This window comes from Lynx rufus, unplaced genomic scaffold, assembly GCF_022079265.1.
Source record: "Lynx rufus isolate CCGP_SWC_20201006 ecotype Redwood Valley unplaced genomic scaffold, mLynRuf1.p SCAF_9, whole genome shotgun sequence".
NCBI lineage: Eukaryota > Metazoa > Chordata > Mammalia > Carnivora > Felidae > Lynx > Lynx rufus.
The window spans coordinates 59,175,484-59,203,393 of record NW_025814897.1 but is presented as its reverse complement, the minus strand read 5'-3'; the positions used below and the strand labels follow the sequence as shown (position 1 = coordinate 59,203,393).

Genomic DNA, 27,910 nt, shown 5'->3' with positions numbered 1-27,910 from the left:
TTCACAGAGACGAAGGGACTAATCAGTATGGTCATATAGCTTGTAAGTGGCATTTTAATCCAGGCAGTCTGAGGTCAGAGTCTAGACTGTTCACCACTATGTTATATTGTCTCTAATATTAACTGAACACCAATTTTAGGGCTAGGTAGATATAGTCATGTGTGTCTTCAGCATTGCCACTATTTCAAATGAGCACTAGGTTACAGAAATACACACCTTGTAGGAATAAACAACTTTGCAGGTGAGTGGATAATTTCTTAAGGTGCCAGAAGGGCTGGAACTGCTATCGTCAAAAACATCCATGTTGTCTTCAAACTCTTCTCCTTCTTCTCTTTCGGGGTCTGCATTAAGCTGGGGAAAATTAGAAGCCATTAATTACCTAGCTTGCTTACTTCAAGAAAATGAGTGAAGCAGGAAAAAACACTTAAAACCTGACTGTTTCAAACATTAATTACTTATTCAACTGCACAGAGAAAAACGTATCTATTCTCTCTTGCATTTTTCATGTATGAAAGGGCCAAGTTCTTTTTTTTTATAAGATTTTATTTTTAAGTAATCTCTATAGCCAACACGGGGCTTGAACTCACAACCCCAAGATCAAGAGTTATAATGCTCTATCAGGCCCTTTGAAAGGATCAGGTGTTTTTGTTTTGTTTTTAAAAACCAGGAGTAAAATGTCATTCAAATACATAAATGTTTATCCTTATCAGTATCCTTTCTCTTTTCACTGTTAAATACTAATAAAGACCTTTTACCATTAAAAAAAAATGTTTACTTACTTTTGAGAGAGAGTGAGCAAGCAGGGGAGGATCAGAGAGAGGATCCGAAGGAGGCTCTGCACTGTCAGCACAGAGCCTGATGCGGGGCTTGAACTCACGAACTGGGATATCATACCCTGAGCCAAAGTTGGATGTTTAACTGACTAAGCCACCCCGGCGCCCAAAGGCCTTTTACCATTTTAAACTGATCATACTGGGAAACGTTAGAAAGATTTCTAAATGCTATCCAAGGATGTGGAGAAACAGGCTTTCCTCTACCATTGGTAGAAATGTAAACTGATATGGGGTGCCTGGGTGGCTCAGTCGGTTAAGCATCTAACTTCAGCTCAGGTCATGATCTTGTGGTTCGTTGAGTTTAAGCCCTGCATTGGGCTCTGTGCTGACAGCTCAGAGCATGGAGCCTGATCTGGATTCTGTGTCTTCCTCTCTCTGACCCTGCTCTGCTCACAGTCTCCCTCAAAAATAAAAATAATAAAAACACTGAAAAGAGTTTTAGAAAAAAAAAGCTTATAATCCTTAAAAATATAACAAAAATAAACCCTACTGAAATTAAAAACAAAACATACCACTTGATCTAGCAATTTCACTCTTGTGAATATACTATGGAGAAATAAAGGATCAGGATGTAACACTATAGATCTTACTCGACTTACAATGGCATTATGTCCGAAAAACCTTATCATATGTTGAAAAATATCCTGAGTTGAAAATGCATTCAATTACCCTACTGAACATTATAGCTTAGCTTAGCCTAGCCCACTTAGGGCTTACATTAGCCCTTACACTTACACTAGCCTCCAGTTGGGCAAAACCACCTAACACAGAGACTATTTTATAATAATAAAGTGCTGAATATCTCATGTAATTTATAGATGGTCCCCAACTTACGATGGTTTGACTTACAATTTTTCGTTTTGTGATAATGCAAAAGTAATACACTTTCAGTAGAAAACATACTTTAAAATTTAAATTTTGATCTTTTTCCGGGCTAGCGACATGGTACAATATTCTCTCGTGGTGCAGCAGCAGCAGCAAGCTACGGCTCCCAGTCAGCCACAATGTCACAAGGGTAAACAAGGTATGCTCACAACCAGTCTGTACCCATACGATCATTCTGGGGTTCACTCTCAGTACAGTATTCAATAATTGGGTATAACAAATGTATTTACCTAGAGTACTGTCCATGATACTGAAGTACAAATAGTATTTATATGAACACAAATATCTGACAGGGGGAAGAAGAATAACACAACAAAGACTGGAAATAGAGATGGCTGTTTTTAATATCTCTCTCTCTTTACAATCTGAACTATTAGAATAAGCATGTCTTACTCTTTTTTTTCAAGTAGGGTTCATGCCTGGTGTGCAGCCCAGTGTAGGGCTTGAACCTATGACCCTGATATCAAGACCTGAGCTGAGATCAAGAGTGGATGTTCAACCAACTGAGCCACCCAGATGCCCCAAATATGTCTTACTTTTTAAAGTAAAAATCTAAAAAAGAGCAAACAAAACAGGCAAAGTGTCTTTGTTTCTAGCTACATATAAACATCTATTTAGCTACTTTTTCATATGTTCAAACATCCGAAGGCACAAATGTTTACACATTAAAGATATAAGAAATGGATGGTCAGAATCAGGTCTCACAATAGACCGATTAACTGAAATATCAAATATCTACAACATGCTGAACACTGTGCTAGGCTCTTAGATATGAAATGGAGGACATGGTTTGCTTTGCAAAAGCTCATACTCTAGAGTGGAAAAGCCATCACAACTAAATGCTGAGTGCGCAGGGGGTCCTGTGAATAGGAAGGTCAGAGAAGACTTCCTGGCATTCAGTGAGTTGCAAAGTAGAGGCCTCCTATACAGTCCACTTTTACTTTTTAGTGAATTAAAGTGATTTCTATTGAGCACTAATGTTTAAAACTGACTCTATTCTTAACTGCTATTTCCCTAATAAAATTCTATAGAAATGTGTGTGTGTGGGGGGGAGTGTTCTAAAAGAATAAGTAGCACATATTTCCTGTCAAATGTATTGCCTACACTTCATGAGCCCTTGTAATATTCTCATTATTTTATAACTATTATTGGAAATTCTTCCCAGCTGAGTCAGATAATCATGTGCCTCATCTTACAAATAATTTCATCTATGGTCAGTCAGGTCAATGACAAAATAGGCTCAAATCATGACCTTTCAAATCATCTCAGGCTATGATTCCGTTGTTCTCCAAAAAGGCACTGTGTCATATAAAAGGTGAGGATCACATGCTAAAAACTGCCATAAAATGTAAACATATCTACACAGAAGATACTTTCATACTCTAGTAAAGGTTATAGACGTTAAAAAAACCCCACAACTGTGGGCATTGAAACAAAACAACACAAAACACCCGTATATCTATAAAAACTAAAATTAAAGCCAGTGTGGGTAGAACACATTTCCAAAAATATAGAAGGAATGTTAATATGCACTGTGCTTTGGCACTGGGAATCAATCCAAAACATTTTATCTTGGCAACACTGTTTGGTACCAAACATTCCTTTCTTTCCCCTTTATTTTGAGTCCATTGTTTGAGTCTCATAGAAGGGAATGAAAGGTTGCAGTGACAGCAAAAGGGGTCAGGGCCATGTGCTTTTGCATGGCTCCAGAAGCTTTCCAAAGTATGTCACTGTGGAACAACTTCTGCCTTTTCCCTCCTCCACCCTCTGTAACCTCGCTGTTACAATATTTTCTTGACCCAGCATTTCTAAAATCACATTCTTCCTCTGTTTCTTAACAACTGCTCTCTTAGCCCTTTTCCTTCCTGTCACCTGACAGAACTTCAATTAAAACTATTCTTCCCAGCTGTGCTAATGTTTTTCCTTTCTTAGATGTAAAATGCTTACTCTCTTTGCAAGGGCAGATAAGAAGCAGATTTCTGGGTTGGTATTATTAGCTATCTCCTTGTACTCAGCAAAACAACCTCTGAAGGGTTTCATCAACTTTATGGGACTGTAATGAACTAGAAAGCAATACTAGGTCCCTGGGTCTGACAGACTTGAGTTTGAATGCTGAGTGTGCCATTTATGGCTGTGTGACCTTGGGCAAATTACTGAACTTCTCAACTTCAATGACTTTATCTTATAATGAAGACAATTACTTCATATCATAAAGATTAAATTAGGTGACATACTTAAACCCCTAACACACGCTCAATACCTAGAAAGTACTTAAATCATTATTCTATTTTGCTCCTTACAACTCACTAGCAGAACCTCGGAGCTTCATCTGGACAGAGAAGTGACCGTATTGAACATCATTCCAAATCCAACACAAGTAGATTATAAAAGATAACACTGAAAATATCAGCAAAGTGGATTTCTGTTTCCAGATGAGATAGGAGCGTCAGGGACCAGATTTAAACTCCTTCCAGAAACAACTAAAAAACTGTTCAAAATATATGAACCCTGGACATGATGCACTTAAGGACAGTGATTCCTGTGGAATGGGAAACAATTTCGTCAACTTAGGAAACAGCTATTTAAATCCAAACAAATCAGAGTAAAGGAAATAAAAACCAGAGCAGAAATCAATACAAAAGACAACAGAAAAACAACAGGGGGGAAAATCAGTGAAGTCAAAACCTGATTCATTCTTTTTTTTAAACTTATTTATTTATTATTTTGAGAGACAGAGAAAGAGAGAGCAAGTGGGAGAGGCAGAGAGGGAGAGAGAATCCCAAGCAGGTTTCACATCGCCAGAACAAGCCCAATGGGGGGCTTGAACTCAGGAACTGTGATATCAGGACCAGAGCTGAAGACTGACAGTTAACCGACAAAGGTACCCTGCTGAGTGCCTGTGCCCAGTCCCCGTTTGAGAATTCTCAGCAAAGATGGTGCTTCCAAGAGCCACCCAGGCGCCCCCGAATCTAGTTCTTTATCACATGAATAAACCTCTAGCAGAATGATCAGGAATAAAGTGTAGACACAAATAACCAATATCAAGAATGAGAGAAGTGATGCCCCTACAGATTCTCTAGGTAATGAAAGAAGAATAAAGGAATATTATAAACAACTTGTTCCAATAAAGTTGGCAACTTAGATAGAATGGACAAATTCCTTGAAAGACACAAATGATCAAAATCCACTCAAGAAGAATAACCTGAATGACTCTATATCTACTAAAGACACCGGATTTGTTGTTACAAGAAAACTTCCATAAAGAAAACTTCAGGCTCAGATAACACACTCTGATGAAGTATATCAAACATTTAAGAAAGAAAAATTCTACACAATTCTACATAAGCTTCCAGAAAATTGAAGAGGAAGGGATACTTTTCAAATTATTCTGAGACAACCATTATACCAAAACCAGACAAAAACATTACAAGAGAAGAAAACTATAGACTAATCTCTGCCATGAACAGAGAAAAAAAATGCTCATCAAAATTTTAACAAATCCAATTTAACAATTTCAATCAACATATAAAAAGGGTAATGTATCATGATACAAGTAGAGTTTATCAGTAATACAAAGTTTGTTTAATATTTGAAAAATCATCAATGCAATTTACCATATAAACAAACTAAAAAAGAAAAATCATTTCACAAGATTCAGCATCCATTCCTATTAGTAAATTAAATAGAGGAAACTCCTCAATATGGTAAAGGGCATCTACAAAAACCCGTCTGTTAACATCATACTTAATGGTAAAAGACTGAATGCTTTCTCCCTAAGTGCAGAAACAAGGCAAGAACATCCATTGGCCCTAAACTACTGGAGATGCTAACAGTTACAGTAGTAATAATATGCAGGTGACATGATTATCTACACAGAAAACCTGCACAAAAGCTACTACAACTAATAAATGAGTTTAGCAAAGTTACAGGATATAAGGTCAATACACAAAGATCAATTATATTTCTGTATGTTAGCAATGAGCAATTGGAAGTTGAAATTTAAAAAACACTTAAAACAGCACCAAAAACTTTAAAATAGAGATAAATCTGAAAAAAGATGCAAGACCTATACACTGAAAGCTATAAAACACTGCTGAGGGAAATTAAAGTTAAATAAATGGGGAGGTATTATGTTAATGGGTTGGAAGACTCAATATTGTTAAAACATCAACTATCTTCAAACTGACTTACAAATAGATTCATCACAATCTTATTTTTAAAAATCCTAGTAGGGTTTTTTTTTTTTGTTTTTGTTTTTGTAGAAAATGGGAGTTTAAATTTATATGGAAATGCAAAGGACCCAGAATACCCAAAACAACCTCGACAAAGAAGAAAGCTGGACGTTAAATATCCTGGATTTAAAATTTAAAAAAAGAGAGAGAGAGGGAGAAGAAAGTTGGAGAATTTACACTACCTAACTTCAAGGCTAATTATGAAGTTACATTAATCAAAACAATGTAGCATTGGCATCAGGACAGATAAATAGATCAACAGAACGAAACAAAAGTCCAAAAATAAACCCACACATATATGGTTAATTGATTTTTGACAAAGATGTGAAGGTAATTCAGTGGAGAAAGGGCAGTCTTTTCAACAACAACAAAAAGGATATACATATAATACAAAGATTAACTCAAACTGGGTCACAGATTTAACTGTATAACCCAAAACTATAAAATTTCTAGAAGAAAATATAGGAGAAAATCTATATGACCTTGGGTTTGGCAAAGATTTATTTGTCAAAGAAATCATAGCTTGTGAAAGCTACCATACCATACCACACCACAGCATGGTCCATAAAAGAAAAAAAAAAAATTAAGTGGGGACTTCATCAAACTTAAAAATGTCTGGTCTTTAAAAGATACTGTTAAAATGAAAAGACAAGCCATAGACTTGATTTGGGAGAAAATTAATCATCTATCTGATAAAGGGTTTGTATACAGAATACAAAAAGAATTCTCAAAACTCAATAAAAAGAAAACAAGCAATAAAATATAGGCAAAAGATCTGAACAGACACTTCACCAAAGAATATATGCAGATGGCAAATAAGCATATGAAAAGATGCTCAACATTATCAGTGAGATACAAATCAAAAATATAGCGATACACTACTGCACACCCATTAGAATATCTAAAATTAAAGACCAACCATACCAAGAGTTGGTGAGGCTGTGAAACAACTAGAACACTAGTACCCTTTGGATGGGCACGTAAAATGGTACGACCACTTTGGAAGTTTCCTAAAATGTTAAACACATACCCACTGTCTGACCCACTCAAAACATAAGCAGTTTTACTTGTAATAGTCTCTCCAAAACCCAAATGCCCATCATCAGGTGAACTGATAAACAAACTGTGGTGTACTCATACAATGGAATACTACTCAGCAATAAAAAAAAAAAAACAATTATTGATGAGCAATAACACGGATGATCCTCAAAATAATCATGTTGAGTGAAAGACCAAAAAAAAAAAAAAAGGTACATAGTGTATGATTCTGTTCATACAAAATTCTAGGAAATATAAACTAACCCACAATGGGAGCAGATCAGTGGTTGACTGAAGGGCTGGAAGGAGCATGAGGAAATTTTTGAGGGTGGTGGATATGTTCATTATCTTAATTGTCACAAGGGTTTCACTGCTGTATACACATGTCAAAATATATCAAATTGTACACTTTAAATATGTGTAGCCTACTATATTATCAATTATACCTCAGCAAAGCTGTCAAAAAATATCAGTAAAGCTTGAGAATTTTAATGACAACTGGCCACGTACTACCTGAAGATGTTATAAGATGATTAATTACATCAAAAATAGGATGTTCAATGATGATTCAACAGAATCATCAAAGGAAAAAAAAGTATGGTAAAGAGCAGGGCTTTAGAAGCAGACATATGCGGGTTCAAATCTAGCTCTCTCCACTTACTAGCTGTGTGCCACTGGGAGATATTTAATTCTTCCAAGTCTGTCTTCTCATCTGTAAATACATTCAGGACCATTGTGATCATTAATTGAAATAATGTATGAATGTGCCTAACATAGTACCTGGTACAGTAGAGATGCTTTTTTGTGAACTTCCTCTTTTTAATAGTATTTTAAGGTCAGTTGGTGGAATTAGACTGCTTTATCTTCAGGTGTGGATTAGTATTTTTGAACATGTACTACGTATATGGATTTGTGTCAGGTACTTTACTTGTTGTTATGGGTATGCAGAAAGTTAAAGAACACAATACAGCTGGAGATACTTCTCTTAGAACTGAAATTCTCCACATCTTTTCAATGCCCATCTTTTGGTCTTGGCTGTTAGTGAGACTGGTTCTCTCAATCTGTGGATATAAACTCAGCAGACATTATACTCAGTTTGTAACTCCCAGCACTTAGCAAAGGGTCTCATGAGGAGTGCAGGCTCCACACATGCTTACTGAATTGAATTAAATTGATCCTACTGAAAATATGAAATGTCAGTTTCAATAATAGAGTGGCCTATTTGGGTATGGAGTTTAATCCAATAACAAGACCACTAACCACTTGGAAAAACTGTAAATACGGAAGTGCCTAAAAATTTTTGCAGGTGTATGCTATTATTTTCTACTGTTTACATTTATTTCATTACAAAAAGCCATTGTTTCTTTTCTTTGGGATCAGGACAAGCCAACAAACAGATTTTCATATTTCAAAAACAAAACCCATTATACTGCAAAGACTATTAGGCATTTAACGAGGCAGATGAGAACTAAACTACCATCCTGATGTTTAAAAATACTTAATTTCCTTGCCTTTCAAACACATTATTCAGCATGGTCTTCATAATGAGGAAAGTCAGAATTTATTTCCATGCAACTCTGCAAAATGCTCACGCTCTTAGGGAGGTTGCACAACAAAGTGGATGCCAGGATGTCTGTTATATAGGGGAAATGATAGGGGAAATGGCTGAAGATAAGGAAGTCATGTAAACACTGTCAGCTATAGTTTGAGAATCTAGGGGGAAAAAAGAACAAAACCCAACCTTAAACAAAGAACTATAAATCTCCAACCTATGAATTCTACTTCTAAGAATCTGTATTATAGAAATCTATTCCCACTATGGAAAAAAGAAGTATGTACACAAATATCTCTTTCAGAGACACTCTTTCAGAGTATTATTTATTTATAATATCTGGAAGCAATCTAAATATTGAACCTATAAGAGAGCAGTTAAGTGAATTATGGTATGCCTTCCTGAGGGAATACTACACAGACATGAAAAGAAAGATTATGAAGACTGTCCAGCAAAATGGAATGCTAGATGGAAAAATATACAAAATTAACTTTATTATGACAAATATGTTTAAAAAAAGAATAGAAAGAGGACAGAATTACATCAAGTTGCTAACAGTGGTGTCATAAGGACGGAGTTTGAGGTCATTTTTTTCCTCTACCTAACTTTCTAATTTTTTTCTAATCCAGTTTTATAACTTTTTCTATTCTAAAATTAATATAACTTCAAAATTAAACTAAGTATGGGTTTTTGAGTAAGAGAAGAAAGGAAAATAAGAGAAGGGAGGAATGACTGGCAGAAAGGCTGACTGGGCTACTGGTAGCAATCTAACCATAAGAGGTTATGTATGAGCTCTAGTTTACCATCAGCTGAGTAGCTATATTAACAGACTGTTCTCCATTAAAAAATATTGCTGTATTCTGTGATTCTTTTTCTATGTTTCTTCCCAACCCTCTATCTGTACCACAGCATAATATAGAAGGCAAAAAGTTAATACTCAAGAAAGTATAGTTCCTTATTCTGTAAGGTAAAAAGACTATATATTTTAAAAACATTTATCTTCTAATAAGGCCCTTTACACTGTTAATGTGTAACATTAAAATTAACCATGTTTTCCCGATGGAAGGGAACTCTAAACTTGATGACTAATGCTTTTGTTGGCATCTATAATGGAAGAAATAATTTGGTCCCCAGATGTGTATTTCTGCTTCATGATCCTAGCCAGCAGCTGCCAGTGTGAAGAGAAGAGATACAACTTCTTCTAAATTACTTCAGTGCAGTCATTTAAAAGCAGGTTAAATAAATACTGGGACTTCATTAAGCTGTTTTGTGCCCACATCTCTCCTTTATTTATACAGTAGCCTCCCTTCCTTATCAGCAGGAGATATGTTCCAAGACCGCAAGTGGATGTTTGAACCCACAGAAGTACCAGTAGGGCCACACCCTACAGACTATGTTTTTTCCTACACATACATACCTGTGCTACAGTTTAATTTATAAATCAGGCCCAGTAAGAGATAAATAACAATAGTAATAACACATAAGTTACAATAATATACTGTAATAAAAGTTTGTGAACGTGGTCTCTCTCTCTCAAAATATCTTATTGTACTGTACTTACCCTTCTTCCTGTGGTGATGTGAGATAAAATGCCTACGTGACAAGATGAAGTGAGGTGAATGACATAGGCATTGTAATGCAGCGTTAAGCTACCACTGACCTTCTGACAATAGGTCAGGAGGATCATCTGCGTCTAGATAGTTGCTTCCATGGCTGACCATGGTAACTGAAACCAAGAAAAGTGACACCATGGATAAAGGGGGCACTACTGGACTGTTAGTAGAGCTTCCACAAAATATATCCCTCAGCTGAAAGCAAGATGACACAAGCTCCATGATACTGACTAGAGGTAAGGAAGAATGGGTTAGGATTGCAAAATGTTCTCTTCGCAGAAAATGTGATGTTTCTAGATGAGCTCATGTCTTTGGACAGTTCTCAAAAACACCGAATTTATTCAACACTTACTACCAGAATGTACTACTCACTGACAGACTGTACTAGGCATATCTTCTTCATTTCCTTCCTTCACACTCAGAAGCCCTTCTTTATCTCATGTTAAAATTCTTCAAGGACTATCTCAACTGACAGTTCCTTCATGGGGCAAACGTCTTTCCTATTTTTCCACCTGGTATTAAACTTTTTTAATAGCATTTCACAAAATCATAAGATTTTGGAGTTGGAGAGGAGCTTAGATCATTTAACTTAACTTTCTCTCTGAAACACGGAGAGAAGGGTTTTTTCCCAGGTGTGTTGATGAGTTAGAAGTAGGCGTTTCAAGTTTGCCACAGAGGAACCCAGTCATACACTGCCATGGATCACTAAGATCTATAAAGGTCTGAGGTCTGTCTGCTCTACCAGCTTGCAAGCTCTTCAAGGAGAGAGACCAATTCTTGTTCATCTCCAATTTGCTCAGGAAGTAGGCACACAGGGAGGGGATAAATGCCTGCCCAGTTGATTTAGTTAGAAAAGATACTAGTCCAAGAGAAATCATGGGTTTATTGGTTGCCAACAGTGCTACTGAAGAGTCCAAAAGAAAGTGTGTGCCTGGGATTTGCTGTCATCCTAAATTCTGTACAACAAAAAAATTACTTGAAGTAGATGGTAACTGTGACATTCAAAAGATGCATTAGAAAGAGATATTCCATGACATGGAACAACTCTATTGTATTAAAAACAGGCCAGGCTCTTCTAACCCTGACGTCAAGTAGGTGATGTGTGCCTATTTTCTCTAGCTGGATCACCATTAACAGTCAAATAAAAATAAACTTTCAATAGATTGCTTTTCCTTAAAATGCACACCCACACGCAATCTTTTTAAAATGCGCAAGTGTATTCCCATTAGAAAATCAGAATGCTATGTGAAAAAATTGACAAAACTTTCAGGAATGTTCTTAAACTTTAGCCAATTTCTCTCGCAAGGATGCCTTTTATCTGAAGGGCACAAGCGCTGAAGAGGCACTTTGGATACAGTAGGAAGTTGTGAGATTAGAGTTTTAGCTTTTAGTTTGCCACTATTCCATCTATTCAGCCATCCATTCTTTCATTTCTTCCTTCAACAGATATTTATTGAGTACTTACTATGTGCCAGGCACTTTGCTGTGCACTGAATCAGACAGACATGGTAATTACATTCCAGAGAGGAAGACAGACAAAGAACACAAAGCAAAGATCGTAATAAATGCCATAAGGAAATAAACAGGATGAGACAGAGTAATGGGTAGGAAGCAGCAGTAGGAATTACTTTAGTCTGACCAGCTATAGACATCATATATCCACTTATGTAATAACAGGCAAGTCAATGAACTTTTCTGGCACTCAGATCTCCAACATGAATAACTAAGGTTGAACTGGATGACATCAAAGTGGAAAATGCCCTGGACTTGAAGCAAGAAAATGCTAGCTTGAACTCTGACCATACTTGCACTGTCTCCCTGATGAAAAATACAGTGAACAGAGTGTGAAAGCCCTTGTGAATCAAATAATTAAGCCAGAGACTAAAAGTGTTCCTGTCTTTTTTAAGTTTATTTACTTATTTACAGAGAAAGAGAGAGAGAGGCAGAGAGAGAGGGAGAGGGAGAATCCCAGGCACATGGGGCTTGATCTCATGAACTGTGAGATCATGCATGACCTGAGCTGAAACCAAGAGTTGGACGTTCAACCACCTGAGCCATCCAGGCACCCCCTTTTCTCTTTTTAAGATTGTTTCTGACTCTCTGGATGTCAGTTTTCAGAGAAGACCTCTGAGAACTTCAGAAACACTAGATTAAAATTTTTATTCCATGACTTCCAGACAAGAAACATATCTACTTCATTTTGGGATAAGGAATTTGGTAAAGTGGCACTAATAAACCAACTAGTGATAATATGTTCTTCACTGCATATTAAAAATAAAAAGCATGACTTTTTCCCTCTTCCTGCACCAAGTTTAACTCAGTGACAGGCCAAAGAAAAGAAACCAAACTGATAGCAAAACCGTTATTTTTTCTTTTAAATTTTGGCTATTATCAGGTTTGGTGACACAGTCAAAGAATAGCATCCTTCAGTGAAAGTCTGCCCATTACAGCCAAGAAGAGAAATCCTACCGAGTGTAAAGTGCCATTATTGGTCACTGCAGGAAGGCGAGCCCATCGTTCATTTTCCAGTTCTTCCATTACTTGATTCATTGCACTCTTTAGCCACGTGTCCACAGAAACACCGATCTGCTTTAGCAGGTCCAGCCGGGCTTCAGCTTTCAACTTAATTATCTAAGAAAACCAAGAAAATGGTGAGACATCAAGGCACTTTTTCCTCAATGTGTTTTTTAAGTTATTCTTGATTTACTAATTAGAATAATCTTGGTATTCACTAGCAATGCTTCCTTGGCAAAGAGGTTAAATTTTCACTTGGAGAGGGGGAGAGGGAGCGGGGAATAGAAGTAGGGAGAGGAGAGGAAACACAAGAACAGAAATGAGGGCAAATGGCACACTCGCATCTTGACAAGACACATCAAACCTAACTTATGAACAGGAAGATATGAATACACCATCAAGTCTGCATTCTTCCCCTCTTAGGAAGGCTAGGCCTCAGGATATCCTAAAATCCAGCCTTTTTGACAGCCTTTTAACCTATCTCTTGGACTTTTTCTTCTCTATAATCTACCTCTTACAAGTTTGCAAAGGTCACCATGTCACTCCCTGGTTAAAAACTTCCATGACTCCTGACTGAACTACTGGGTAAAGATTTAAGTTAAATTATGATGTAGCTATCAGAAATAATAAAATACAGCAATAAAATTCTCCAAACTGAATTCTCCAAATTCAAGAAACAGAAAGACTGCTTGTGCTTTGACTCTTGTTCTAAGCCATAAGCACGTAACCGCAGAACCAGTCTAAACCTGTCCCAATCAAACAGTAACTGCTTTGCTCTAATAGCCAGGCCTCTGAAAGTCAGCCAGTGACAGCCCCACACATCTGCAAGGCAGCCAGTAAACCACAGCCTCACTCCAGAAATCACCAGTGTTCAAGCTTCTACTCCTGCTTCTGACAGTCCACCAATCCCTATACACCACAGCCAGAGGTGAGCTAATCTGTAAAACATTTTCAGTTTTGAAAAACTGCCAATCCCTGAAATCCACAATTCTTAAAACCTTGTATATCGGTTCTATTTTGTTTAGACATTGTGTTTGTAAGTATTACTCTCTTGCTTAGCAAGTAGTAAAGTCAGTTTCACTGTTTCACGTATTAGAGAGGTGGTCTCTTCCTTCGACATTGGAAGGTTCCACTGAGAAAATGTTGATTATTTGATAATTCCAACCCTCACTTTATAGCCTTCTGTGGGACTTCTGGACAAACAAGTGTGCTCACTGAACCCTTCTGGCATGCGATTCTGATCACTCTCTAGATTCTCCATCGGGAGAGCTGGTATTAAAACTGATCTGAACTCTGGGGGCACCTGGGTGGCTCTGTTGGTAGAGTAAGTGACTCTTGATCTCAGGGTTATGAGTTCAAGCCCCACACTGGGCATGGAGCCTACTCAGAAAAAAAAAATTCTCTGACTTCTGACTTGTTTCACTGAGCTCTCATTGCTGTATTTATCTTGTATTCCTAAGATTAAGCATACATCTTTTTAAAAATGGAGATAAAATTCACATTACATAAAATTTGCCATCTTAATCATTTTTAAGTGTACAATTCAGTAGTTTTGGATATCATATACATCTTTATAAAGCAATTAGAATTTTTGGTTTGGAGACAGTGTTTGGTAAATAGCCTTGCAAAAACCTGTTTATTCTTCTAACAACTGTTTACTGAGATAAAGCTTGCATATACTGTAAGATTCATCCATTTAAAGTGTACAGTTCAATGATTCAGTATATTCACAGATATGCAACTATCACCACAATCACTTTTTAGAACATTTTAATCACCTCCAAAAGAAACCTCGTATCCTTTATTGCTCCCTCACCCCTCATTTCAATTATTGTTCTTTCTCTATATACAGATTTACCTATTCTGAACACTTTTTAGCAGTGAGCTGTCAGCACAGAGCCTGATGTGGGGCTTGAACTCCGAACGGTGAGATCATGACCTAAGCTGAAGTTGGATGCTTACCTGACTGACCCACCCAGGAGCCCATATTCTGAACATTTAATATAAATAGAACCATATGTGGTCTTTTGTGATTGGCTTCTTTGAATTAGCATAATGTTTCAAGGTTCATCCATGTTGTAACATGTATCAGTATTTCATTCCTTTTTATGGCTATATAACATTCTATTGGATACACCACATTTTATTTATCCATTTGTCAGTTAACCGACACTTGGGTGATTTCAGTTTTTTGTCTAATATGAATAATGTTCCTTTACACATTAGTGTACAAGTTTTTGTGTAAACATGCTTTCTTTTCTCTTGGGTATATACCTAGGACTGGAATTACTTAGTCATAAAATAATGCTATATTGAACCACTGGGGAAATGCCAGGCTGTTTTCTGCCTCATTTGATAATCCCCCCAGCAGGGTGTGAGGTTAACATTTCTCCACATCTGGAAAACACTTGTTAACGTCTTTCTTTTTGATTCTAGCCATTCTAGTGAGTATGAAGTAGTATCTCATTGTAGTTTTGATATGTATTTCCTTGATGACTAATGATGTCAAGTATATTTTCATGTGCTTATTAGTCATCTGTGTATCTTCTCTGGAGAAATGTCTGTCTATTCAGACCTTTTGCCCATTTTTAAAATGGACTGTTGCTGTTTTATTTTGTCTTTGTCCTTTAAAAAATATTTATTTATTTATTTATTTAGAGAGTACAAGTGGGGGAGAGGGGCAGAGGGAGAGAGAGAGAGAGAGAGAGAGAGAGAGAGAGAGAGAGAGAATCCCAAGCAGGCTCTACACTCATCATGGAACCCAACATGGGGCTCAATCTCACAACAGTGAGATTATGACCTGAACCAAAATCAAGAGTCGGTCACTCAACTGACTGAGCCACCCAGGTACCCCTTGTCTTTGTCTTTATTGTAAGTTTTCATGTATTCTAGATAAAAGTCCCTCATCAGATACATGATTTGCAGATTATTTTTTCCTATCCTGTGTGTTGTCTTTCACTTTACTTCAAAAATTTTTTTAATTATTAATTTTTTGAGAGAAAGCATGCATATGTTGAGTGCAGAAAGGGCAGAAAGACAGGGAGAGAATCTTAATCTCAAGACGTGAGGCTTGATCTCAAGAACGGTGAGATCATGACCTGAGCTGAAATCAAGAGCTGAAAGCTTAACTGACGAGCCACCCAAACGCCCCAAGAGATAGTTTTTTTAAAATGATGCTTTGAAAAACCACATCTTACAGATGTATCTTATAGATACATAATCTTGGTGTATTAACAATGTCAATTAACTGATTTTAATATAAAATTTAACATAAGCACATCCAAATGTCAAACCACAGTTGAGTTTATAAAACTTTTTGGCTTGACATGTGGATAAAGTTATAAAGTCTGTAAATCTAATATGGGCTTAGTTACTTTACCTTCAAAATATCATTTCTCTAAGGTAAGGACTGTGTCTGTTACAACTCTACTATTTAGGACAATGCCTGGCATGTGTAGGAAATGAATAATGGTAGATGGTAATATTTGCCATTCTAAATTACCTTTGGTTTCTTAAAAACACTCTAAACAACTTTTATCACATAGGATTATACCATTTCATTCAATCCACACAACAATTCTGAGGATGGATATCATAAACTCCATTATAGATGAGAAAAATGATTTAACCAAAGTCCCATCGATTTTGGTAAACTGTTATTCCCAATGAATCATGCCTCTTGCTATCCAAGTAGTCCCCTCTCGCATTGATTCCGGGCTTATCCATGTGATCTGCTTTGATGGAACATATGCAAATTTGATGCAGAGATTTGATAAGTGTAAGTAAAGTTGATATCTTGGAATGTATCTCCATCATGTAAGGAAGCCCAGTTTAGCATAATTGAGGATGAAAGACCATTTGGAAAAAAGGCCTAGCCCTCTAGCAGACCCTCTAAGATGTATGCAGCTCCTTGAGTAATCTCAGGAAAAACCTGCAAAAGAAATGCATAGTCAACACCCAGAATGGTGAGAGATAATAAATAGCTTTTGCCATAAAGTTGTGTGTGTGTGTGTTTTAAGGCAGCCACAGATTGTTGTGTTTAAATAATTCAGTTTCCAAATATCTGGGGATTTTTCAGGTATCTGTTAATTGATTTTTAATTTAATTCTGATGGTCAGAGAACATACTCAGACTGATATCAATACTTTTAAACTAACTTGACACTGGTTTATGCTGAACATTCTGTGTGTACTTTAAAAGAACAAATACTCTATACTCTTGTAGGGTAGAGTCTTCTTTAAATGCCAATTAAGGTAAAATTAGTTGATAGTGTTGTTCAAGTCTCCTGTATCCTTGCTGATTTTCTAGCTCCTTCTAATTACTGAAAGGAATGTTGAAATCTCCAACTACCATGGTAGATTTGTTTATTTCTCCTTTCAGTTAGGCCAGTTTTGCTTCATGTACTTAGTAGCTCTATTATTAGTTATATACACATCCAGAATTGTTACACTGTCTTCTTCTTCTTCTTTTTTTTAATGTTTTTATTTAACTTTGAGAGAGAGAGAGACAGAGCGGGAGCTGGGGAGGAGCAGAGACAGAGGGAGACACAGAATCTGAAGCAGGCTCCAGACTCTGAGCTCAGCACAGAGCCCGAAGTGGGGCTTGAACTCACAAACTGAGATCCTGACCTGAGCCGAAGTCGGATGCCCAACTGACTGAGCCACCCAGGCGCCCTGAGAATTGTTATGTCTTCTTGATGGAGAAGATGATGAACACCTTATTTTTAATCATTATAAATGATCCCTTTTAATATTTCTTGTCCTGTAGTTTACTTTGATATTACAACCACTCCAATATTTTAAATTTTTTTTTTTTTCAGCGTTTATTTATTTTTGGGACAGAGAGAGACAGAGCATGAACGGGGGAGGGGCAGAGAGAGAGGGAGACACAGAATCGGAAACAGGCTCCAGGCTCTGAGCCATCAGCCCAGAGCCCGACGCGGGGCTCGAACTCACGGACCGCGCCACTCCAATATTTTAATGGTTGATGTTGTTCCCCTGTGGTGAGCAACAGCTGAACTTTCTGTTAATTATTTTTGCCTTCCAGCTACTGTTTCCTGTCAAGCTCCTGGGAGTTTCTGTTCCATACATGTATTTAGGTTTGGCCCAGGATATGGACGGTTATTTACATATATGCAAACTTGAGGGCTTCCTGACAGCCATTCTAAAGCCAGTTAAGACCAAGGCTCTATGCTTGAAAACAACCCCCTGCAAAGAGCTGTTTAATGTTAATATCACCAAGTAGAGTCCCATTCTTTTCAGGGTCTATTCCTTTCCAGTTTTTATATGGCAGTTTTCCACATCTACTAAATAATCACTTTAAATATTTTTACCCCAGGTTAATAACCGTTATCTAAAGGAGGATTAGCCTAATATGAGTTAGTCCTTTATTATCAGAAGCAGAAACCCTTGTAGAGATATATTCTATACCCAAAATGAACTGCAAAGGAATCTTAAATTTTGCTCAATAGATTACCATTAGTATTTCCATTATAATTCTGAGACTTTTTAATATACTGCAGGAGAAAGCAAATAAAATATTATGATAATATTAGGAACCAAGATTTTCAATATAAGAGAAAAAAGATAATATAAAATCAAAGAAGTTCAACAAAATCCTTTTAATTTTAAATTTTAATTGGAAAGATCAACATGAACTCATGATGTGAAAAAAAATAATAAATTCCTAGCTCTAATAACAAAGAAAGGGCCAAGAAATAAATGATACTCATAACAATAAGCACCTTCACATTCTAGACTCTGGTGTCTAAATACTATTCTTAGGGCGCTTGGGTGGCTCAGTCGGTTGAGCGTCCGACTTCGGCTCAGGTCATGATCTTGCGGCCTGTGAGTTCAAGCCCCGCATCGGGCTCTGTGCTGACAGCTTGGAGCCTGGAGCCTGCTTCAGATTCTGTGTCTCCCTCTCTCTGTGCCCCTCCCCTGCTCATGCTCTCTCTCTGTCTCAAAAATAAATAAAAATATTAAAAAAAATTTTTTTTAAATAAAAAAATAAATACTATTCTTTATTAAAAGAAATCAGAGCTCCATGAAGAAATGGCTAATTCTAAGTCTGGTAGGGGAAAAATACATGGTGAGTGTATGATGGCTTGTTGTGTGAGAAAGCAAGAAACTGTTCAAAAATCTAATGGGAATAATGTCAAAAGGACATGGAAATCAGCCATTAAATGGACTCTCACTGGCCAAATTTAGACAATGTGGCACTTAAAAAAAGGCCAACTATAATTTAAAATACACTAAATTAATAAAAACCCATAATAAATTGAGAATATGTGGGACTCCATGAGGAGAAGCAAAGGATAATGACTCAGGGAAAGGACATCTACTACGGAGCTGTGAACTAAAAACTTCTCAAGAGCTTACACAGGGCTGAAAGATGTTCCATCTATCCAGCCAGAATTGAGAAACCTTGCTGGATACTCATGGTAAAACAAGAAACTATAGAAAGGAAATGCATTGGTAATAGGGCTAAATTTGCCCTACTGGAAAGGCTATTCTTTTTTTTTTTTTTTAATTTTTTAATTCATTTATTTATTTATAATTTACATCCAAGTTAGCTAGCATATAGTGCAATGATGTTTTCAGGAGTAGATTCCAGTGATTCATCACCTATGTATAACACCCAGTGCGCATCCCAACAAGCAACTTCCTTAATGCTCCTTACCCATTTAGCCCATGCCCCCTCCCACAACTTCTCCAGCAACCCTCAGTTTGTTCTCTGTATTTAAGAGTCTCTTCTGTTTTGTCCCCTTCCCTGTTTTTATATTCTTTTTTGCTTCCCTTCCCTTAGGTTCATCTGTTTTGTATCTTAAATTCCTCATATGAGTGAAGTCATTTGATATCAGTCTTTCTCTAATTTCGCTTAGTATAATACCCTCTAGTTCCATCCACATAGTTGCCAATAACAAGATTTCATTCTTTTTGATTGCTGAGTAATACTCCATTGTATGCATGTATGTATGTATGTATGTATGTGTATATATGTATATATATACACATATATATGTGTATACATGTATATATACACACATATATATGTGTATACATATATATACACATACATATATATATATACACATGTATATACATATACATATACATACATATACATATACACACACACGCCATATCTTCTTTATCCATTCATCCGTTGATGGACATTTGGGCTCTTTCCATACTTTGGCTATTGTCAATAGCACTGCTATAAACATTGGGGTGCATATGCCCCTTCGAAATAGCACACCTGTATCCCTTGGATACATACCTAGTAATGTAATTGCTGGGTTGTAGGGTAGTTCTATTTTTAAGTTTCTGAGGAACCTCCACACTGTTGGAAAGGCTATTCTAAACCAGCCCAAACAAAGCTTGAAAATAAGCCTCAAAAGGATCAAATTGATCTGCAACTGAATTGGCTGTCAGAACAAAACTCAATAGTCTTTAAAAGAAGAAAGGAGAATTCAGACACCCCAATCACCAAACACTCACCATTTCTAGTACTCAGTAAAAATTACTAGGTATTTGAAAAGCAGAAAAAGATGAGCCATAACTAAAGGAAAAAAATCAGTCAATAAGAAAGACAGACATCACAGATATGATGGAATGAGCAGACAAGACTTAAAGTCATTATTATAAATACACCTAAGGATTTAAAGGAAAACATGAAGATAAGCAGGCATGAACTGGAAATATAAAGAACCAAACAGAACTCTTAGAGCTGAAGCTGTAACACCTGAAATCAAAACTGACAGGATGGCCTTAACAGTAGATTATGTACCACAGAAGAAACAATCAGTGAACTTGAATACATACTAGCTCATCAAACTGAGATTAAGACAAAAAATAAGACTGTATAAAAGCATGAAAGGTGATCTTTGCATGTGATGTGTAGGACAATACCAAGTAATCTAATACTCATATTGTCGGAGTTGAACTAACTTAAGACAGAAAGCATGTCAATTGTTGTCTGGTCACAAGAGAATTTGGGAGGGGATGAATGAAATATTTTGTGTCTAGATTGTGGTGGTGAATATTTAGGGAGATGTATTTGTCCAAACTTACCAAACTGTTCCCTTGAAATGGTTACATTTTATTGTATGTATATTATACCTTGATAGAGCTGATTTTTTTTTAATGTTTATTTATTTTTGAGAGAGACAGAAATAGAATGCGAGTGGGTTAGGGGCAGAGAGAGAGGGAGACACAGAATCTGAAGCAGGCTCCAGGCTCCGAGCCATCAGCACAGAGCCTGATGCGGGGCTTGAACTCACAGAGCTGTGAGATCATGACCTGGGCCGAAGTCAGACACCTACTGACTGAGCCACCCAGGTGCCCCAGAGCTGACTTTTAAAATACCATGACATCAAAATGATACTTAAGAAAGAAAGAAAAATACGTATTTGCCATTACTGGAGGTGACTAGTACCTGGTAGCTGCAAATACAAAAAAAAAAAAAAAAAAAAAAAAGAAAAAAAGGAACCTGAACAGTGGAAAGATCTGGGAGCACCACCAAATTAAGTGACTACTGTTAGCATCATTCATAGAGAGGCAACTTGATAAAAAACATTCTGTGATGAAAAACAGCATCATCTATCAAGTATTCTTGCCTAAAATACTGACTCTAATAAGGCCTCGAGATTTAACCTCTATTTTAGAGAATAGAAATAAACACATAGGGCCAATATTGCAAAATATTAACTGTTGAATTTAGCATGTTGAGAAATACTTATTTACTCTTCATCTTTTCTGTACAGTTGAAAATATTCACGGGACACCTGGGTGACTCAGTTGGGTAAGAGCTTGACCTTGGCGCAGGTCATGATCTCACGGTTCATGAGTTCGAGCCTTGTACTGGGCTTTCTGCTGTCAGCAGCTGAGCCCACTTCGGAAACTGTCCCCCTTGCTCTCTGCCCCCTCCCCCGCTCATGCTCTCTTCTTCTCTCTCAAAAATAAATAATCACAAAGGAAAAAAAAAAAAAGAACATATTCACACATAAAGTGAAAGAAAGTGATTAGTCAAAAGGTGTGCTGACACACTATTATAAGAGTATAGTGAAAACCCACAATAACAGGCCCTGAGGTAATGTAAATTTCGATATAATATGATTGAAAACTCTGTTTTTATAGCAGGCTTATCCTTAGCATTTCATTAATCTTGTGGCAAGGAGGCTTTACATTTTTTTTTTTATATATGAAATTTATTGACAAATTGGTTTCCATACAACACCCAGTGCTCATCCCAAAAGGTGCCCTCCTCAATACCCATTACCCACCTGCCCCTCCCTCCCACCCCCCATCAACCCTCAGTTTGTTCTCAGTTTTTAACAGTCTCTTATGCTTTGGCTCTCTCCCACTCTAACCTCTTTTTTTTTTTTTTTCCTTCCCCTCCCCCATGGGTTCCTGTTAAGTTTCTCAGGATCCACATAAGAGTGAAACCATATGGTATCTGTCTTTCTCTGTATGGCTTATTTCACTTAGCATCACACTCTCCAGTTCCATCCACGTTGCTACAAAAGGCCATATTTCATTTTTTCTCATTGCCACGTAGTATTCCATTGTGTATATAAACCACAATTTCTTTATCCATTCATCAGTTGATGGACATTTAGGCTCTTTCCATAATTTGGCTATTGTTGACAGTGCTGCTATGAACATTGGGGTACAAGTGCCCCTATGCATCAGCACTCCTGTATCCCTTGGATAAATTCCTAGCAGTGCTATTGCTGGGTCATAGGGTAGGTCTATTTTTAATTTTCTGAGGAACCTCCACACTGCTTTCCAGAGCGGCTGCACCAATTTGCATTCCCACCAACAGTGCAAGAGGGTTCCCGTTTCTCCACATCCTCTCCAGCATCTATAGTCTCCTGATTTGTTCATTTTGGCCACTCTGACTGGCGTGACGTGATACCTGAGTGTGGTTTTGATTTGTATTTCCCTGATAAGGAGCGACGCTGAACATCTTTTCATGTGCCTGTTGGCCATCTGGATGTCTTCTTTTTTTTTTTTTTTTTTTTTTTAATTTTTTTTTTCAACGTTTATTCATTTTTGGGACAGAGAGAGACAGAGCATGAACGGGGGAGGGGCAGAGAGAGGGAGACACAGAATCCAAGGCAGGCTCCAGGCTCCGAGCCATCAGCCCAGAGCCTGACGCGGGGCTCGAACTCACAGACCGCGAGACCGTGACCTGGCTGAAGTCGGACGCTTAACCGACTGCGCCACCCAGGCGCCCCTGGATGTCTTCTTTAGAGAAGTGTCTATTCATGTTTTCTGCCCATTTCTTCACTGGGTTATTTGTTTTTCGGGTGTGGAGTTTGGTGAGCTCTTTATAGATTTTAGATACTAGCCCTTTGTCTGATATGTCATTTGTAAATATCTTTTCCCATTCCGTTGGTTGCCTTTTAGTTTTGTTGGTTGTTTCCTTTGCTGTGCAGAAGCTTTTTATCTTCATAAGGTCCCAGTAATTCACTTTTGCTTTTAATTCCCTTGCCTTTGGGGATGTGTCGAGTAAGAGATTGCTACGGCTGAGGTCAGAGAGGTCTTTTCCTGCTTTCTCCTCTAAGGTTTTGATGGTTTCCTGTCTCACATTTAGGTCCTTTATCCATTTTGAGTTTATTTTTGTAAATGGTGTGAGAAAGTGGTCTAGTTTCAACCTTCTGCATGTTGCTGTCCAGTTCTCCCAGCACCATTTGTTAAAGAGGCTGTCTTTTTTCCATTGGATGTTCTTTCCTGCTTTGTCAAAGATGAGTTGGCCATACGTTTGTGGGTCTGGTTCTGAGGTTTCTATTCTATTCCATTGGTCTGTGTGTCTGTTTTTGTGCCAATACCATGCTGTCTTGATGATGACAGCTTTGTAGTAGAGGCTAAAGTCTGGGATTGTGATGCCTCCTGCTTTGGTCTTCTTCTTCAAAATTCCTTTGGCTATTCGGGGCCTTTTGTGGTTCCATATGAATTTTAGGATTGCTTGTTCTAGTTTCGAGAAGAATGCTGGTGCAATTTTGATTGGGATTGCATTGAATGTGTAGATAGCTTTGGGTAGTATTGACATTTTGACAATATTTATTTTTCCAATCCATGAGCAGGGAATGTCTTTCCATTTCTTTAAATCTTCTTCAATTACCTTCATAAGCTTTCTATAGTTTTCAGCATACAGATCCTTTACATCTTTGGTTAGATTTATTCCTAGGTATTTTATGCTTCTTGGTGCAATTGTGAATGGGATCAGTTTCTTTATTTGTCTTTCTGTTGCTTCATTGTTAGTGTATAAGAATGCAACTGATTTCTGCACATTGATTTTGTATCCTGCAACTTTGCTGAATTCATGTATCAGTTCTAGCAGACTTTTGGTGGAGTCTATCGGATTTTCCATGTATAATATCATGTCATCTGCAAAAAGCGAAAGCTTGACTTCATCTTTGCCAATTTGGATGCCTTTGATTTCCTTTTGTTGTCTGATTGCTGATGCTAGAACTTCCAGCACTATGTTAAACAACAGCGGTGAGAGTGGGCATCCCTGTCGTGTTCCTGATCTCAGGGAAAAAGCTCTCAGTTTTTCCCCGTTGAGGATGATGTTAGCTGTGGGCTTTTCATAAATGGCTTTTATGATCTTTAAGTATGTTCCTTCTATCCCGACTTTCTCAAGGGTTTTTATTAAGAAAGGGTGCTGGATTTTGTCAAAGGCCTTTTCTGCATCGATTGACAGGATCATATGGTTCTTCTCTTTTTTTTTGTTAATGTGATGTATCACGTTGATTGCTTTGCGAATGTTGAACCAGCCCTGCATCCCAGGAATGAATCCCACTTGATCATGGTGAATAATTCTTTTTATATGCTGTTGAATTCGATTTGCTAGTATCTTATTGAGAATTTTTGCATCCATATTCATCAGGGATATTGGCCTGTAGTTCTCTTTTTTTACTGGGTCTCTGTCTGGTTTAGGAATCAAAGTAATACTGGCTTCATAGAATGAGTCTGGAAGTTTTCCTTCCCTTTCTATTTCTTGGAATAGCTTGAGAAGGATAGGTATTATCTCTGCTTTAAACGTCTGGTAGAACTTCCCTGGGAAGCCATCTGGTCCTGGACTCTTATTTGTTGGGAGATTTTTGATAACCGATTCAATTTCTTCGCTGGTTATGGGTCTGTTCAAGCTTTCTATTTCCTCCTGATTGAGTTTTGGAAGAGTGTGGGTGTTCAGGAATTTGTCCATTTCTTCCAGGTTGTCCAATTTGTTGGCATATAATTTTTCATAGTATTCCCTGATAATTGTTTGTATCTCTGAGGGATTGGTTGTAATAATTGCATTTTCATTCATGATTTTATCTATTTGGGTCATCTCCCTTTTCTTTTCGAGAAGCCTGGCTAGAGGTTTGTCAATTTTGTTTATTTTTTCAAAAAACCAACTCTTGGTTTCGTTGATCTGCTCTACAGTTTTTTTAGATTCTATATTGTTTATTTCTGCTCTGATCTTTATTATTTCTCTTCTTCTGCTGGGTTTAGGCTGCCTTTGCTGTTCTGCTTCTATTTCCTTTAGGTGTGCTGTTAGATTTTGTATTTGGGATTTTTCTTGTTTCTTGAGATAGGCCTGGATTGCAATGTATTTTCCTCTCAGGACTGCCTTCGCTGCGTCCCAAAGCGTTTGGATTGTTGTATTTTCATTTTCGTTTGTTTCCATATATTTTTTGATTTCTTCTCTAATTGCCTGGTTGACCCACTCATTCGTTAGTAGGGTGTTCTTTAACCTCCATGCTTTTGGAGGTTTTCCAGACTTTTTCCTGTGGTTGATTTCAAGCTTCATAGCATTGTGGTCTGAAAGTATGCATGGTATAATTTCAATTCTTGTAAACTTATGAAGGGCTGTTTTGTGACCCAGTATATGATCTATCTTGGAGAATGTTCCATGTGCACTCGAGAAGAAAGTATATTCTGTTGCTTTGGGATGCAGAGTTCTAAATATATCTGTCAAGTCCATCTGATCCAGTGTCTCATTCAGGGCCCTTGTTTCTTTATTGACCGTGTGTCTAGATGATCTATCCATTTCTGTAAGTGGGGTGTTAAAGTCCCCAGCAATTACCACATTCTTATCAATAAGGTTGCTTATGTTTATGAGTAATTGTTTTATATATCTGGGGGCTCTGGTATTCGGCGCACAGACATTTATAATTGTTAGCTCTTCCTGATGGATAGACCCTGTAACTATTATATAATGTCCTTCTTCATCTCTTGTTACAGCCTTTAATTTAAAGTCTAGTTTGTCTGATATAAGTATGGCTACTCCAGCTTTCTTTTGGCTTCCAGTAGCATGATAAATAGTTCTCCATCCCCTCACTCTCAATCTAAAGGTGTCCTCAGGTCTAACATGAGTCTCTTGTAGACAGCAAATAGATGGGTCTTGTTTTTTTATCCATTCTGATACCCTATGTCTTTTGGTTGGCGCATTTAATCCATTTACATTCAGTGTTATTATAGAAAGATACGGGTTTAGAGTCATTGTGATGTCTGTATGTTTTATGCTTGTAGTGATGTCTCTGGTACTTTGTCTCACAGGGTCCCCCTTAGGATCTCTTGTAGGGCTGGTTTAGTGGTGACAAATTCCTCCAGTTTTTGTTTGTTTGGGAGGACCTTTATCTCTCCTTCTATTCTAAATGACAGACTTGCTGGATAAAGGATTCTCGGCTGCATATTTTTTCTGTCTAGCACACTGAAAATCTCGTGCCAATTCTTTCTGGCCTGCCAAGTTTCAAAAGAGAGATCCGTCACGAGTCTTATAGGTCTCCCTTTATATGTGAGGGCACGTTTACCCCTTGCTGCTTTCAGAATTTTCTCTTTGTCCTTGTATTTTGCCAGTTTCACTAGGATAGGTTGTGCAGAAGATCGATTCAAGTTACGTCTGAAGGGAGTTCTCTGTGCCTCTTGGATTTCAATGCCTTTTTCCTTCCCCAGTTCAGGGAAGTTCTCAGCTATAATTTCTTCAAGTACCCCTTCAGCACCTTTCCCTCTCTCTTCCTCCTCTGGGATACCAATTATGCGTATATTATTTCTTTTTAGTGTATCACTTAGTTCTCTAATTTTCCCCTCATACTCCTGGATTTTTTTATCTCTCTTTTTCTCAGCTTCCTCTTTTTCCATAACTTTATCTTCTAGTTCACCTATTCTCTCCTCTGCCTCTTCCATCCGAGCCGTGGTGGTTTGCATTTTGTTTTGCATTTCATTTAAAGCGTTTTTCAGCTCCTCGTGACTGTTCCTTAGTCCCTTGATCTCTGTAGCAAGAGATTCTCTGCTGTCCTGTATACTGTTTTCCAGCCCAGCGATTAATTTTATGACTATTATTCTAAATTCACTTTCTGTTATATTATTTAAATCCTTTTTGATCAGCTCATTAGCTGTTGTTATTTCCTGGAGATTCTTCTGAGGGGAATTCTTCCGCTTGGTCATTTTGGATAGTCCCTGGTGTGGTGAGGACCTGCAGGGCACTTCCCCTGTGCTGTGGTGTATAACTGGAGTTGGTGGGCGGGGCCGCAGTCAGTCCTGATGTCTGCCCCCAGCCCACCGCTGGGGCCACAGTCAGACTGGTGTGTGCCTTCTCTTCCCCTCTCCTAGGGGCGGGATTCACTGTGGGGTGGCGTGGCCTGTCTGGGCTACTTGCACACTGCCAGGCTTGTGATGCTGGGGATCTGGCGTATTAGCTGGGGTGGGAAGGCAAGGTGCACGGCGGCAGGGGGGGGCAGGCTTAGCTCGCTTCTCCTTAGGTGATCCACTTCAGGAGGGGCCCTGTGGCAGCCGGAGGGAGTCAGATCCGCTGCCGGAGGTTTGGCTCCGCAGAAGCACAGAGTTGGGTGTTTGCGCGGAGTGAGCAATTTCCCTGGCCGGAACCGGTTCCCTTTGGGATTTTGGCTGGGGGATGGGCGAGGGGGATGGCGCTGGCGAGCGCCTTTGTTCCCCGCCAAACTGAGCTCTGTCGTCCGGGGGCTCCGCAGCTCACCCTCCCTTTGTCCTCCAGCCTTCCCGCTTTCCGAGCAGAGCTGTTAACTTATGACCTCCCAGACGCTAAGTCGCGCTTGCTGTCGGAACACAGTCCGTCAGGCCCCTCCGCTTTTGCAAGCCGGACTCGGGGGCTCTGCTTGGCTGACGAGCCGCCCCTCCCGCCAGTCCGTGGAGCGTGCACCGCCTCGCCGCCCTTCCTACCCTCTTCCGTGGGCCTCTCGTCTGCACTTGGGTCTGGTGACTCCGTTCTGCT

At 38.2% G+C, this 27,910-nt stretch overlaps 2 protein-coding genes across 5 annotated transcripts in view; one reads left to right on the top strand and one right to left on the bottom strand.

Moving 5' to 3' along the window:
* ATG16L2 (autophagy related 16 like 2) overlaps positions 1-2,168 on the top strand; it is a 34,225-nt gene extending 32,057 nt beyond the window's left edge. For 2 of the 3 annotated variants that reach the window (XR_006960751.1, XR_006960747.1), the window contains 2 exons: positions 1,772-1,857; positions 2,129-2,168. The gene's annotated coding sequence lies outside the window, so the exon portion shown is untranslated. Of the gene's footprint in view, positions 1-1,771; positions 1,858-2,125 lie in introns of all 3 variants that reach the window. The other variant, XR_006960748.1, reaches the window with a different exon arrangement.
* FCHSD2 (FCH and double SH3 domains 2) overlaps positions 1-27,910 on the bottom strand; it is a 310,129-nt gene that overhangs the window by 11,487 nt on the left and 270,732 nt on the right. For both annotated transcript variants that reach the window (XM_047072457.1, XM_047072456.1), the window contains 2 exons: positions 12,623-12,784; positions 217-351 (listed from right to left, as the gene is read on the bottom strand). In XM_047072457.1, the coding sequence (XP_046928413.1) occupies positions 217-351; positions 12,623-12,784 (297 nt within the window). The remainder of the gene's footprint in view (positions 1-216; positions 352-12,622; positions 12,785-27,910) is intronic.